At 47.5% G+C, this 16,036-nt stretch overlaps 1 protein-coding gene across 1 annotated transcript in view; it reads right to left on the bottom strand.

Annotated features, from left to right (window-relative positions):
- adgrl4 (adhesion G protein-coupled receptor L4) overlaps positions 1 to 16,036 on the bottom strand; it is a 168,190-nt gene that overhangs the window by 98,544 nt on the left and 53,610 nt on the right. The window contains exon 3 of the mRNA XM_072510372.1: positions 11,576 to 11,728. Coding sequence (XP_072366473.1) covers positions 11,576 to 11,728 — 153 coding nt within the window. The remainder of the gene's footprint in view (positions 1 to 11,575; positions 11,729 to 16,036) is intronic.

Below are 16,036 nucleotides of genomic sequence, written 5' to 3'. Positions count from 1 at the left end.
ATTTGGACACTTTAGTGCAGGAGCAAGGCTACACTACCATTGCGCACAATTCTGGTCGCCACACTACCCAGAAGGATGTGGAGGCTTTGGAGAGGGTGCAGAGGAGGTTTACCAGGATGTTGCCTGGTTTGGACGGTGTTAGCTATGTGGAAAGGCTGAATAGACTCGGACTGTATTCATTAGAAAGACGGAGGTTGAGTTGTGACCTGATAGAGGTCTACAAGATTATGAGGGGCATGGATAGAGTCAATGAGTAGGCAATCTTTCCCAGGGTGGAGGTGTCAGTCACCAGGGGGCATGGGTTTAAGGTCCGTGGGGCAAAGTTTCGAGGAGATATGCGAGGCAGGTTTTTTACGCAGAGGGTGGTGAGTGCCCGGAACGCGTTGCCAGGGGAGGTTGTGGAAGCAGATACAGTAACGGCGTTCAAAAGGCATCTTGACAAACGCATGGATAGGATGGGCAGAGAGGGATACGGCACAAGGAAGTGCTGAGGGTTTTGACCAAGGGTGGTATCATGACCGGTACAGGCTTGGTGGGCCGAAGAGCCTGTTCCTGTGCTGTACTGTTCGTTGTTCTTTGGACTGCAGAAAAGTGCTAATGAGGTCCAAGCCCCAAGTACAGGCTGGCCTGAGGCCTCTTGGCTGAGGCATGAGGTGACAATTTCAGGCCTGAATATAGACCTAGGCGAGTTTCTGGCGCTATGATTCTATACAGGGTTTATCATATCTCTCAGAATAATCAACTCAAAATAATTACTCGGTGGCTGCACCGACTGGTGTCCAGCAAATTCACACAATAGCAACTTTAAGGTGAGGAAGTGCCAGCTATCTGATGGGACTGGCAAAGGGAGAGGTGTTGGCGCAGGATGTTGAACCAACAGCCGATGTGGTATTTTAAAAGAGAAGCTCGGAGACCACAAGGGTACAAAACAAACAAGAGCCTTATTGGGAAGGTGTTGTCACACAGGCTGCTAGTGTCGACTGGCTATTAGCCCGCCCAAACTGTCAATGGCATCATCAATATATCACGTGATTGAACAGTTTACGTGACCCTATTCCAACTAGGACCAAACATGAATGCGCAACACTTTCCTCGCTCTTTACATTGGAGGACCCTGCAATGCAACGAAGTATAATGTTAACAATCAAAATTTACAACATGAACTATCAACAAACAAACACACCAGTCAACAAGTTGGACGTTTCGGAGGGCATCGCTTCCTGTGTGGTTGTCGGTGAACCTCCTGCATCTGCTTTTTCTTGCTCACTGTGACCTCTGGTGTTTTTCGTTGAATTTGGGCATCGTCTGTAGTCATCTCAACCGGTGTAGTGTGAGATTTAAAGGTTGATATGGTGCTGAAATGTCCTACTGTCTCCTACAGTTGTTTCTGGTATGGTCAGGTTCTCAGGAATGCCTAGGCCTTCACTTGGCACAGTTTGTTGCGGACTCTCTGTTGACTCTGTCTCTGGCAAACTAGTTCTAGCTGCTAAATGTTGGTCGACGCGTCTTGTCCATACAACATCATCCTGAGTTTGAACAGGGCAGGAGACCGCGGTCTTGTCTGTGCTACCACGATGGTAGGTATCCACTTCTGACTGGTGGTATTGTTCCTTCCCAATACTTCTTGACCTTTCTGAAAAACATGGCATTTAACCCCAGTTCTAATGTCGTAAAACCTGACTTTCCTGTTACTCTCAATAATCTTTCATGTCTTAGGTGGCTTCAGCAGATCAGGTGGCTTCAGTTGTGCATAACTGATGTTTTACTATGAGTAATGCTGGACAACTTTGGGTTGCCAAATGTGTTGTACTCCTGTATGTCATCGGGAGTTGGCTTGGTGATTTAGACAATGGTCCTTGCTCACATGTTACCTTCAATGAATGTTTCGTTGTCTGAACAAACTGTTCAGCTAGCCCATTTGTGGCAGGGGCTGGTTTAGCACAGTGGGCTAAATAGCTGGCTTGCAATGCAGAACAATGCTAGCAGCGCAGGTTCAATTCCCGTACCAGCCGACCCGAACAGGTGCTGGAATGTGGCGACTAGGGGCTTTTCACAGTAACTTCATTGAAGCCTACTTGTGACAATAAGCGAATATAATTATTATAAGGAGCGGGTTGGATCTGTTAGATTCTGTTTTCCTTTAGACAATTGCTGAATTCTCGCAAAATGAACTGTGGCCAATTGTCGCCGACAAGTTGTTCAGGGTTGCCGAATCTTGCGAAAATCTCACCCAGTCTGTCAATTGTCCGGTCCGAGGACGGAGTCTTCATAATGACGACTTCAGGCCATTTCGAGTGCGCGTCTACCACACTGAAAAACATTCGTCCGTCGAATGGTCCGGCATAATCTATACGAAAGCTTTGGCATGGCCATTCTGGCCGTTCCCATGGGTGTAGTGGCGCTGGTGGTGGCAGGTTTCAAACCTTTGCACGAGCTGAACACATGCCCGCCTTCTCTTCGATTTCATTTTCGAACCCTGGCCACCACAAATAGCTTCTGATTATATTCATTCTTACTATCCCACACCGACCTTGATGAAATTGGTTTCTTTAATGATGGCGGAATGGGCAGCACAGTGGCGCGGTGGTTAGCACAGCGCCGAGGTCCCAGGTTCGATCCCGGCCCCGGGTCACTGTCCATGCGGAGTTTGCACATTCTCCCCGTGTTTGCGTGGGTTTCGCCCCCAGAACCCAAAGATGTGCAGGGTAGGTGGATTGGCCACACTAAATTACCCCTTAATTGGAAAAAATGAATAGGGTACACTAAATCTATAAAAAAACAATGGCAGAATGATGACCTTCATTCCCCAGAGGGGAATTCCAACCTGTACGGATAGTTCAAGTCTTCGGGTAACATATGGCTTGAAATCCGGGTTTGCTCCCCTGGTTTTGCCACAAAGTACCATGTCCATGACTGCTGACATTAGTGGATTATTTCTGGTATACCTCTGAACTTATCCTGTGGTTACAGGAGTGTTATCAACCTCTTCAAAATAGAAAATATTGCCACTCGGACTATTCAATGACGACTTGTTCGGTAAAGGTCATCTTGAGATTCCATCAGCGTTCTCATGGACATTTACATAAGAACATAAGAACTAGGAGCAGGAGTAGGCCATCTGGCCCCTCGAGCTGACGATATTTTATTGTGTATGTACAATAGATGCCAAGGGACTGCACAAATCACCTTCATGCCCGACATCAGACTGGCAACAGCAATGTCCATTCCTGCACCTGGCTCACTGCTGGAGATGGAATACGGTGTGCAGCTCCAGCATCAATGTCAATGGTGGGTGATCAGTTGGGAAAGTAAATTTCCGTCCATATAGATGCGAGTAAAAACATTTGATTCCGAAAATGATGCCCAGAGCTTCACAGAAACATAGAAAATAGAAGCAGCAATGGGCCATTCGGCTCTTCGAGCCTGCTCTGCCATTCATTATCACCATGGCTGATCATCAAGTTCAATATCCTGATCCCGCCTTCCCCCAATATCCTTTTGATCCCTTTAGCCCCACGAGCTATATCTAATTCCTCCTTGAAATTACACAACGTTTTGGCCTCAATTACTTTCCGTGATAGTGAATTCCACAGATTCACCACTCTCTGGGTGAAGAGATTTCTCCTCACCTCAGTCCTAAAAGGTTTACCCCTTATCCTCAAACAATGACCCCTAGTCCTGGACTCCTCCTCCGTCGGGAACATTCTTTCTGAATCTACTCCGTCTAATCCTGTTAGAATTTTGTAAGTTTCTATGAGATCCCCTCTCACTCTTCCAAACTCCAATGAATGTAATCCGAAGGAGGTCGTGGATAGCACGTTCAGTGAGTTGGTCACACCGCAGATTAGGATTGGTAAGAGAGACAAGGAATGGGTGACCAAAAGGCAGAGAAAGAGCAGGAAGGCCGTGCAGGTGTCCCCTGTGGTCATCTCCCTCCAAAACAGGTATACCGTTTTGGACTCTGTTGGGGGAGATGACTCACCAGGGGAAGGCAGTAGTAGCCAGGCTCATGGCACCATGGCTGGCTCTGCTGCACAGAAGGGCGGGAAAAAGACTGACAGGGCTATAGTCATAGGGGATTCAATCGTTAGGGGAGTAGACAGGCCTTTCTGTGGTCGAAAACGAGACTCCCGAATATTATGTTGCCTCCCGGGTGCACGGGTCAGGGATGTCTCAGATCAGCTGCAGGACATACTGAAGGGGGAGGGTGAACAGCCAGTTGTTGTGGTGCATATAGGCACCAACGTTATAGGTAAAAAACGGGATAAGGTACTACAATCAGAATTTAGGGAGTTAGGAGATAAGTTAAAAAGTAGGACCTCAAAGGTCGTAATCTCAGGATTGCTAACAGTGCCACGAGACAGTCAGAGTAGAAATTCAAGAATAGTCAGAATGAATACGTGGCTTGAGAGATGGTGCAGGAGGGAGGGGTTCAGATCTTTAGGACATTGGAACCGGTTCTTGGGGCGGTGGGACCATTACAAATCGGATGGTCTACACCTAAGCAGGACTGGAACCAATGTCCTAGGGGGTGCTTATGATAACACTGTTGGGGAGGTTTTAAACTAATGTGGCAGGGGGATGGGAACCAGATTAGGAAGTTAGAGGTCAGTAAAGAGGCAGCAACTAAAGCCAGTAAGGTACTAGATAATAAACTCAATGAGACTAAGGGGAAGAGTAGACAGGGAAGAGATGATGAACACAAAGGGACAGCTGGTCTGAGGTGCACTTGTTTTAATGCGAGAAGTGCAGCAGGTAAGGCAGATGAATTTAGGGCTTGGATTAGTACCTGGGAATCTGATGTTATTGGTATTACTGAGACTTGAGGGAAGGGCAAGACTGGCAACTAAATATCCCAGTGAATAGATGTTTCAGGAGGGATAGAGAGGGAGGTAAAAGGGGTGGAGGAGTTGCATTACTGGCCGGAGATGATATCACAGCTGTGATTAAGGAGGGCACGATGGAGGATTCGAGCACTGAGGCAATATGGGTAGAGCTAAGAAATAGGAAGGGTGCAGTACCATTGTTGGGACTTTACTACAGGCCTCCCAAAAGCGAGCGTGAAGTAGAGGTACAAATATGTAGACGGATTATAGAAAAATGTAGGAGCAATCGGGTGGTCGTGATGGGAGATTTTAACTTCCCCAACATTGAATGGGACTCATGTAGTGTTGGAGGCGTAGATGGAGCAGAATTTGTAAGGAGCATCCAGGAGAGTTTTTTAGAGCAGTATGTAAATAGTCCAACTCGGGAAGGGGCCATACGGGACCTGGTATTGGGGAATGATCCCGGCCAGGTGGTTGAAGTTTCAGTCGGTGATTACTTTGGGAATAGCGATCACAATTCCGTAAGTTATAGAATATTCATGGACAAAGACGAGAGTGGTCCTAAAGGAAGAGTGCTAAATTGGGGAAAGGACAAGTATAACAAAATTCGGCAGGAGCTAGGGAATGTGGATTGGGAGCAGCTGTTTAAGGGTAAATCCACATTTGAAATGTGGGAGTCTTTTAAGGAAAGGTTGATTAGAGTGCAGGACAGACATGTCCCTGTGAAAATGAGGGATAGAAATGGCAAGATTAGGGAACCATGGATGCCGGGTGGAATTGTGAGACTAGCTAAGATAAAAAAGGAAGAATACATAAGATCTAGGCGACTTAAAACTGATGAAGCTTTGGAGGAATATCTGGAAAGTAGGACAAATCTCAAACGCGCAATACAGAGGGCTAAAAGGGGTCATGAAATATCTTTGGCTAACAGGGTTAAGGAAAATCCCAAAGCCTTTTATTCGTATATAAGGAGCAAGAGGGTAACTAGAGAAAGGATTGGCCCACTCAAAGACAAAATAGGGAATTTATGCGTGGAGTCAGAGGAAATGGGTGAGATTCTTAATGAGTACTTTGCATCGGTATTCACCAAGGAGAGAGACATGACGGGTGTTGAGGCTAGGGATGGATGTTTAAATACTCTAGGTCAAGTTGGCATAAGGAAGGGGGAAGTTTTGGGTGTTCTAAAAGGCATTAAGGTGGACAGGTCCCCAGGTACGGATGGGATCTATCCCAGGATACTGAGGGAAGTGAGGGACGAAATAGTTGGGCCCTTAACAGATATCTTTGCAGCATCCTTGAGCACGGGTGAGATCCCGAAGGATGAGAGAATTGCTAATGTTATCCCTTTGTTTAAGAAGGGTAGCAGGGATAATCCAGGGAATTATAGACCTGTGAGCTTGACGTCAGTGGTAGGCAAACTGTTGGAGAAGATACTGAGGGATAGAATCTATTCACATTTGGAAGAAAATAGACATCAGAGATAGGCAGCATGGTTTTGTGCAGGGAAGGTCATGTCTTACAAACCTAATAGAATTCTTTGAGGAAGTGACAAAGTTAATTGATGAGTGAAGGGCTATAGATGTCATATACATGGACTTCAGTAAGGCGTTTGATAAAGTTTCCCATGGCAAGTTGATGGAAAAAGTGAAGTTGTATGGGGTTCAGGGTGTACGAGCTAGATGGATATAGAACGGGCTGAGCAACAGGAGACAGAGAGTAGTGGTGGAAGGGAGTGCCTCAAAATGGAGAAAGGTGACTAGTGGTGTTCCACAGGGATCCGTGTTTGGACCACTGTTGTTTGTGATATACGTAAACGATCTGGACAAAGGTATAGGTGGTCTGATTAGCAAGTTTGCAGATGATACTAAGATTGGTGGAGTTGCAGATAGTGAGGAGGACTGTCAGAGAATACAGCAAAATATAGATAGATGTGAGAGTTGGGCAGAGAAATGGCAGATGGAGTTCAATCCAGGCAAATGTGAGGTGATGCATTTTGGAAGATCTAATTCAAGAGCGCACTATACGGTCAATGGAAGAGTCCTGGGGAAAATTGATGTACAGAGAGATCTGGGAGTTCAGGTCCATTGTACCCTGAAGGTGGCAACGCAGGTCGATAGAGTGGTCAAGAAGGCATACAGCATGCTTGTCTTCATCGGACGGGGTATTGAGTACAAGAGTCGGCAGGTCATGTTCCAGTTGTATAGGACTTTGGTTAGGCCACATTTGGAATACTGCGTGCAGTTCTGGTCGCCACATTACCAGAAGGATGTGGATGCTTTAGAGAGGGTGCAGAGGAGGTTCACCAGGATGTTGCCTGGTATGGAGGTTGGTAGCTATGAAGAAAGGTTGAGTAGATTAGGATTGTTTTCGTTGGAAAGACGAAGGTTGAGGGGGGACCTGATTGAGGTCTACAAAATTATGAGAGGTAGGGACAGGGTGGATAGCAACAAGCTTTTTCCAAGAGTGGGGGTGTCAATTACAAGGGGTCATGATTTCAAGGTGAGAGGGAGAAAGTTTAAGGGAGATGTGCGTGGAAAATTTTTTACGCAGAGGGTGGTGGGAGCCTGGAGCGCTTTGGCAGCGGAGGTGGTAGAGGCGGGCACGATAGCATCATTTAAGATGCATCTAGACAGATATATGAACGGGCGGGGAACAGAGGGAAGTAGATCCTTGGAAAATAGAAGACAGGTTTAGATAAAGGATCTGGATTGGCGCAGGTTGGGAGGGCCGAAGGACCTGTTCCTGTGCTGTAATTTTCTTTGTTTTTTTTGTTCTTTGAACCGATTTAGTTTCTCCTCATTTGACATTCCTGCCATCCCAGGAATTAGCCTGGTAAACCTTCGCTGCACTCTCTCCATAGCAAGAACATCCCTCTTCAGATAAGGCCACCAAAACTGCACACAGTACTCCAGGTGTGGCCTCACCAATGTCCTATACAATTTCAGGAAAACATCTCTATTCTTATACTCAAATCCACTCGCTGTGAAGGTCAACCATTGGTAACCATGAATAACCATTTGCCTTCTTTACTGCCTGCTGTCCCTGCGCGCTTACTTTCAGCGCCTGATGCACGAGGACACCAAGGTCTCGCTGAGTATCCACTTTCTCAATTTACACCCATTCAAATGATAATCTGCCTTCCTATTTTTGCTGCCAAAGTAGATAGCCTCACATTTATCCACATTATAGTGCATCTGCCATGCATGTGCTCACTCACTCAGCCTGTCCAAATCCCGCTGAAGCATCTCTGCATCCTCCTCACAGCTCACCCTCCCACCCAACTTCGTATCATCTGCAAATTAAGAGATCATACATTTGGTTCCCTCGTCCAAATCATGAATATATAATGTGAATAGTTGGGGTCCGAGCACAGATCCCTGCGGTACCCCACTAGTCACTGCCTGCCAATCGGAAAAAGAATCAGGGGCGCGATTCTCTGACCCCCCCAGCGGGTCGGAGAATCGCCGGGGGCTGGTGTGAATCCCACCCCCGCCGTGTCCTGGCACAAGAGATTCGGCGGTGGCGGGAATCGCACTGGTCGGCGGGCCCAGCCCCGGCGATTCTCCGGCCTGCGATGGGCTGAAGTCCCGCCGCTGTCAACCCTTGCCCGCCGGCGTGGATTAAACCTCCTTTTGAATGGCGGGACAAGGCGGTGCGGGCAGGCTCCGGGGTCCTGGGGGGTGGGGGGGGCGCGGTGTGATCTGGCCCTGGGGGATGCCCCCACGGTGGCCTGGCCCACAATCGGGGCCCACCGATCCGCGGGCGGGCCTGTGCCGTAGGGGCACTCTTTTTCTTCCGCCTTCGCCATGGTCTTCACTATGGCGGAGACGGAAGAGACCCCCTCCTATGCGCATGCGCGGGGATGCCGTGAGCGGCCGCTGACGCTCCTGCGCATGCGTCGCCCGGCGAAGACCTTTCGCCGCCGGCTGGCGTGGCGCCAAAGGCCTTTCCCGCCAGCCGGCGGAGCGGAAACCACTCCGGCGCGGGCCTAGCCCCTCAAGGTGAGGGCTTGGCCCCTTCTCCGCACCTTTGGGGCGGCCCGACGCCGGAGTGGTTCTCGCCACTCCATTACGCCGGAACCCCTCGCCCCGCCGGGTAGGGGAGAATCCCGCCCCAGGTATTCCAACTTTTTGCTTCCTGTCTGCTAACCGTTTTTTTATCCATCTCAAGACACTACCTGTAATCGCTTTAACTTCACTTATTGGTCTGCTATGTGAGATGATGTTGAAAGCTTTCTGAAAGTCTAAATAAACCACACCCATTGGTTCTCCCTGGTCAACTCTACTAGTTACATCTTCAAAGATTTCTGGTAGATTTGTCAAGCATGATTTTCCTTTCGTAAATCCACGCTGACTTTGTCTGATTACACCGCTGCTTTCCAAATGCTGTGCTATGAAATCCTTGATAATGGACTCCAACAACTTCCCTACTACCAACATTAGGCTCACTGGTCTATAGTTCCGTTTTCTCTTTCCCTCCCTTTTTGAACAGCGGAGTTGCATTCACTCCTCTCCAATCTGTAGGAACCATTCCAGAGTCAAAAGAATTTTGGAACATGACCACCAATGGATCTATTATTTCTAGAACCACTTCCTTAAATACTCTGGGTTGAAGATTATCAGACCTTCGAGATTTATCCGCCTTCAATCCCATTCATTTCCCCAAAACCATTTCTTTACTAATACTAATTTCCTTCAGATCCTCACTGGAACCTGTGCTTCCCAGAACTTCTGGAACATTATTCATGTCTTCCTTTGTGAAGGCAGAAGCAAAGTACAAATTTAGTTCCTCAGCCATTTTTTCGTTCCTTGTTATGAATTCCCCCATTTCTGACTGTAAGGGACCTACATTTGTTTTAATGAATCTTTTTCTCTTTACGTACCTGTAGAAACTTTTACAGTCAGTTTTTGTGTTCCCTGCTAGTTTACTTTCAAATTGTATTTTCCCCTTCTAATCAATCCCCATGCTCTATATCTGTGCAGAGTTAATCTCTATTTTGTTGAAGGATCTTGCTGCAAACGTTATTGTCTTCTTTTCAACATCGGGTGTGATGTGAGAAACCACTGCTCCCACCCCATAAGGTGATGCGTCGCAAGCCAGCTAGGATGGTAACTTCAGACCATAGCCTGTCAAGACTTCTGACTTTACTAAAGCCTCCTTAGCTTGTACGAAGGCCTTCTCACACTGATCCATCCATTTTCATTTCCTGTTTTGACACAATAAGTTGTGTAAAGGCTTGAGAATAGTTGTTGGATTAGGGGAAAAGCTTCCATAATAATTTGATGAGGTCAAAAACAAACGAAGATGAGTTACGTTTTGAGGTGCAGTTGTCTCAGTTATGGCTTTTACTTTTGAAGGCGATTTGTGAAGTCCCTTCGCCTCTATTACATGCCCCAGGTATTCAATAGAAGATTTGGAGAATTCGCATTTATCCTTCCATAGGGCCGGCACAGTGGTGCAACGGCATGGCTAGCACTTCTGCCTGTTGATGGCATGGACCAGGGTTCAATTCCGGCCTTGGGTTACTCAAGGGCCCCCTAATCAGTTGGGGCATGGGGGGGGAGGGGGGGTCCGATGAGCTCATCAGTGCAGGAAATTATGTAAGTGCGGCCTCGGCGGGCCGTTCCTCGCAGAGGCCCCCCCCCCAAAGTCCCGTTTGATATTGGGGTCGTTCTCGGCGCCGCAGGCTCTGAGCAAACATCCCAATCGCGCTCTAAATGGGACTCTTTTTTTTTGTTAAATCGCGCCAGTATACACAACACCCTACTGTTGAATAGTGCCACGAGATCTTTCAAATTCACCCGAATATATCCGCAGTTTGATAATCTCAGAGGGATGGGATCGCTGACAGTGTAGCACTCCCCCTACTAAAGGCACAGAGAAAACAGCCAAGGTCTTGGGACTGACGTTCATATCCTCCCACCCTCCCGTCTCCCCTTCATTTCTTTTCCACCACTCCTCCTCATCGTCTCTTCCCCTCCCTTCCCTCTCCTCCTATCCCTCCTCCACCAGTACAATCTCACACCTCCTTCTGTCCTCCTTCCTCCTGCTCTCCTATCCTCTGGTCCTCCATCTCCCCTTCCCACCCCTTCCCCCACATCCTTCCACACCTCCTCCATCAACTCTGAAACCAGGTTGCCAAATTAGCTCTGAAAAGTTTGATAACAAGTTCATAGAGACCCTAGATTAATTTTCTTTCGTCTAAAGATTATTTTTTTCATACGCTGCAATAACAGACCTTCGCAGATGATGTGGGTGGAATTAGGCTCCAGTTTTGTAAGTCGAAATCCCTGCAGATATTTGAAATCCACTCAAAGAGCAGCAATAAAATCTTCCAATTGTGTTCTGGCAGTGAGCACAGGTACCACAGCCCCGAGCAGAATCTCCACTACATTTATCAATGTCTATAAAACTCACATCTTCTACAGCAAACAGCAGTCTTTTTTTTAAAGTCATAGCTAAGGTTTCATATTTAACTCACTTTCTACCACCTTCTGAACAGCAAAAATCAATTATCCGCTGCATATTTTCTTCCATAAGTTTCTACACTGCTGCAAAGGACAGAATTGTCGGGTTTCACTGGAACGATTGCTACTCCAGCATTCAGTGTGGTGGAATCTCCGATACCCACCATATCGGAGGGCACCTCCTCCCCTTCCCTTGACGGAGATGGGAGATGCTTAGGGAGAGCCTCCAACCTTTCGAACTGGAATGCGATCTGTACGTCTGGGGAAACATTCAGTTATTACCTTTGCAGGTGGTCCCATCATTTGGTGTGAATTCTTTCTTTTGTCTTGAGGACTCGTAACCCTCAACGCACGTGCAGTAATAGCTCCCAAATGTGTTGGTGCAGGTGGCATTCTGTCCACATGTCAGTGTTGCGTTCTGGCACTCATCGTCATCTGCAATAGAAAAGTCACCGATCGTCAAAGCTGTCGGGAAGGCAAAGGAACTTACGTTTGCACGGCAACTTCCACAACCTCAGGATATCCCAAACTGCTTCACAACCAACAAAGCACTTTTGGAAGTGTTGCCACTCTGTGCCAATGTAGCAGCCCTTTGATGCACAGCAAGCTCCCACAAACTGTATGTAGTAACACATGATCAGACTGTGTTAAGCTTGGACAGGCAACAGAACACTAGATGGCCACACTATCAGGTCCTATATAAATGTTTTCCCGCTCTTTCCTAGAGGTGCATGTGTCTGGAGTGCAGAGAGCTAGAGAGAAGAAGTTAATAGATATCAGTAACTATCTTTATCTTACTTAATAGTTTGATCTACATTTGTTTGTTTGTTCACTAGTTTAGTATTAAGTAAAAAGAACTCATGAGATTATTTTATACGACTCATTAAATTACTTTATCATCACTGGAAGACTACGGCTATATTTCAACAACTTGGCTCGATAAAAAGAGTAATATATATATTGCAACATCGTAATATGACACAAATGAAATGTGATAATGGTGAGATAATTTGATTCTTGTGATAGTGGTTGAGGGGTGAATGTTGGCCAGGACGCAGAGGATAAGTCAAAATCGTGCCATGGGATGGCATGAAAGAACACCCTGGACCTTTGGTCTAACAGCTCACTGGAAAGACTACATTGGAGTGCTCGCATAGATATTTATGCTCAAGACTCTGGTCTGGTACTTGAATCTACAACCTTCTCACTCAAGGAAGTGCTGGGACTGTATTTTTTAAAATTAATTTACAAGACGTGGGCATCACTGGTTAGGCCAGCATTTATTGCCCATCCCTAGTTGCCCTTCAGAAGGTGGTGGTGAGCTGCCTTCTCGAACCGCTGCAGTCCCTGAGGTGTAGGTCCACCCACAGTGCTGTTCGGGCTGGATTTCGCCTCAGCGACAGTGAAGGAACGGCGCTATATTTCCAAGTCAGGGGCCATAGCGCTGGAATTGTGCTGCCCGACTCACCACCTTGGGGCTGTTATATCAGACTCACTTTCAGATGAGGTGTTGAACAAGTCCCCTCTCTCTCCTCTCAGGTAGAATTAGAATAACGCACAGCGATATTCGGAAGAAGAGTAGGGGAGGCCTCCTCGATAAATAAACCACAAATGCTGGAAACACAGCTTCAGATTTTCCTGATGAGGGACCATTGACGTAAAAGGTTAACTCTGTTCCTCTGATCCGCAGATGTTGCCTGACCTGCTGAGTGTTTCGAGCATTCTGTTCCCTTTTTTTTTTAACATCGCATTCCTTGCCTCTGTGTCCGTACTTGAGCTTTCCTCAAATGGCGCATTTATCCCTCAGACGGGATCATCGAAAATGAAGCTAGTCTGGTCATTATCACGCTGCATTTTTGTGGGATCTGGCTTTGCACATGCCAGTTGCTGTGTGTCCCACGGTGGCCAACCTTCAAGGAATGCCGCATGGGCCGTAAGCCGTGTTGGGGCATTCTGAGATTGAATAAAAATGTGCTGCGCGACTGTATGTTTGTCCTTTTTTCGTATCGCAGCGCAAACTGGCTTCCCTTTAACCAGGGGTTCAATGCAAGGATTCCAGGTGGCCAGCAGATTTATGGCTGCCTGAGGTTGGACAGGTCACAAGCCGTGTGACCGGCATTGTCAGAAGTATAACTGCAATATTTCTGTCTTCTATTTGTTGACTCGTCGGGCAGAATTCTCCTTCCGGATGGGTGGGGTGACAGTCAGGGGCCTAGATTTTCGCAATGGTGGGGGGAATATGGCCAATCCCCAGCCAGAGGATGGCTTGCCTTGCAATTAAGAATGACAGATGAGCTCTGGAAGCTGGGCAGCCAATCCATGGCCTCCTACCTGGAAAGGAGCAGCAGGCTACAATCGAGGGTAGCTGAAGGAGAGGCTGCTTCAAAATGGAGGCCTCCGGTCTCCAATCTTTCAAAACGGCACATTTAAAAGCGGATTTTGCAGCCTGACCACCACAGTGGAGGGTGAGCCCTTCTACATGGTGACCTGAGGCTGTGGCTGCACCCAACAGACGCGACTGTACCCGAGGCCTGCCCAGGGCACCGACCTCCCCTTCTGCCGCCAAGCCAGTTAAACCGGCCCCCTTGCCTGCGGGGAACCGGAGGCCAACTTCTTCTCCGCCAATCCGGCCTCCCCGCAAATGGCCTTGGGCTGAACGGGAGCTGGGGAACCAGCACACTGGCTGGCAGGGCTATATTTAGCCTCTGCCTGCCTCTGACCCCAGTTCCATAAGACCATCAGGCATAGTAGCAGAATTAGACCACTCGGCCCATCGAGTCTGCTCCGCCATTCAATCATGGCTGATATGTTTCTCATCCCCATTCTCCCCTCCTTCGAGCGGAAGCGACGAAAACAAAAATCAAGCCTATTATTTATGCTGCTGAAGACAAATAGAATTATTTTGCATCAATAATGCTGCATCAATATTAGAGGGCTGAGTCCCTGAGATTGCAGTTCTCTGAGCAAGACGTTGGTGCATTCTGTCAGTTTTCACTGAGAAATATAAACGCCACTGATGAATTCTATCGTACTGTGGAAGATTTTCCTTTGACAGTATTGAAGTGAGCCAACCTCTTGACCTCGCTTGGTGGCTGGGAATTATGGGATGGGCAATAATGTGACCTTGCCAGCCTCCTGCGAATAAATAATAATGATTTAAAAAAAGAAAAAGATTTTGTTTTGCTGACATCGGTCCCTGTGTGTCAGCGAAGGAATTGAACAACGTTTCAATGGGATATCATCAAGTCCCACCTCTGGGATGCTGAAGTCAACTTACCCCACAATGGATAACCCAACTACTCCCCCCCCCCCTCCCCCCCACCCCCCCAACCACCACTGCATCATTTTGTCATTTTCAGCAATGCGAAGGACATGTTATTACGAAGAATGAAGGATGATTACCGTGATGGTAACATGGTGAGGGGCCACCAATGTCAACTTGTTCAGCCTTAACATCGTAACGTGACAGCCAAAGAGCAATGGGGAGCGTCAAATAAAGTTATTTATTTGTACAACCTGGAGATAGGTGAACCTCAAATTCGATTTCAACTGCTCACGCAGTGATGAGTGGGTGGCCAAGTGAGTTAAAGTCCCATTTCGGAAGAACTGTTCCCACACTCGGGGGAGCTGGCTTCCAGGCTAGTCCGAATATTGTGGATAAATCTCTCCGAACACCTTTGAGGAAATCTGAACTGAAATGATTTCTGGCAGCCCGTACATTATTCTTCAGCGTGCGCGAGAGTGGAGGGGAGCACCCACCAGCAAATGATGGAGTGGCTCTGAAATGCCTCCCTTACATAAAGGACAGAAACGTCACGGAGGTGAAATTGAACTCAAAGGCGGACGAGAGTGAATCATTTCACACACTGTCCAGTTTTTCCTTTCAAAAAGTCACAGGAACAGGAGGGGGTCCCTCAGCTCCTTGAGTCTGTCCTGCCACTCAATTAGTTTGGGGCCTGATCAGTGTCCTCGCTCTAACTTTACCCATCCTGGTTGCAAATCCCTTAATACCTTGACTGAACAGAAAGCTATCAATCTCAGCCTTGACATTTCCATCTGAACCCCCACCACCCTTTCAGCCTTTTGGGGAAGCGTGATCCAGGTTTCCTCTGACCTCTGTGTGAGGAAATGCTTCCTGACACTCCCCCCACCGCTCCCCCCCCCCGGCCCCCCACCCCCACCCCCGGACGGACTAACTCTCTCTTTTAAACGATGCTCTCTTCTTCCTGGATTATTCCCACCACACTAAATCATCTCTCTCTCTCTCTCTCCGCTTGATCAATTCCTTAAATCATCTTAAGCATCTCAATTACATAACCCTTCAAAATGCATTACCCAAGAGGATAAAAGTGCAGTCTCTATACGACCTCACTTCATATGATAATCCTGTTAGCCTCAGTATGACTCTCTTGCATCCCCTCCAAGGCCTGTATATTCTTAAAGTGAATCATTTTCTCCCACTCTAATCTATCATCAGAGGCTAATTTAATTTCTTGTGCGTTTTCTTTCTCTGTGTGGAGTTTGCACTTTCTCCCCGTGACTGCATGGGTTTCTTCCGGGTGCTCCGGTTTCCTCCCACAAGTCCAAAATTAATTGACCATGTTAAATTGACCCTTAGTGTCCAAAAGGTTGGGTCCGGTTATTGGGTTCCGGGGATAGGGTGGAGGCGTGGGCTTAAGTGGGGTGCTCTTTCCAAGGGCCGGTGCAGACTCGATGGGCCGAATGGCCTCCTCGGCACTGTAA

Source organism: Scyliorhinus torazame, chromosome 7, assembly GCF_047496885.1.
Source record: "Scyliorhinus torazame isolate Kashiwa2021f chromosome 7, sScyTor2.1, whole genome shotgun sequence".
Classification (NCBI taxonomy): domain Eukaryota; kingdom Metazoa; phylum Chordata; class Chondrichthyes; order Carcharhiniformes; family Scyliorhinidae; genus Scyliorhinus; species Scyliorhinus torazame.
The sequence above is the reverse complement of the archived record's forward strand: the minus strand, read 5'-3'. Positions and strand labels throughout refer to the sequence as shown.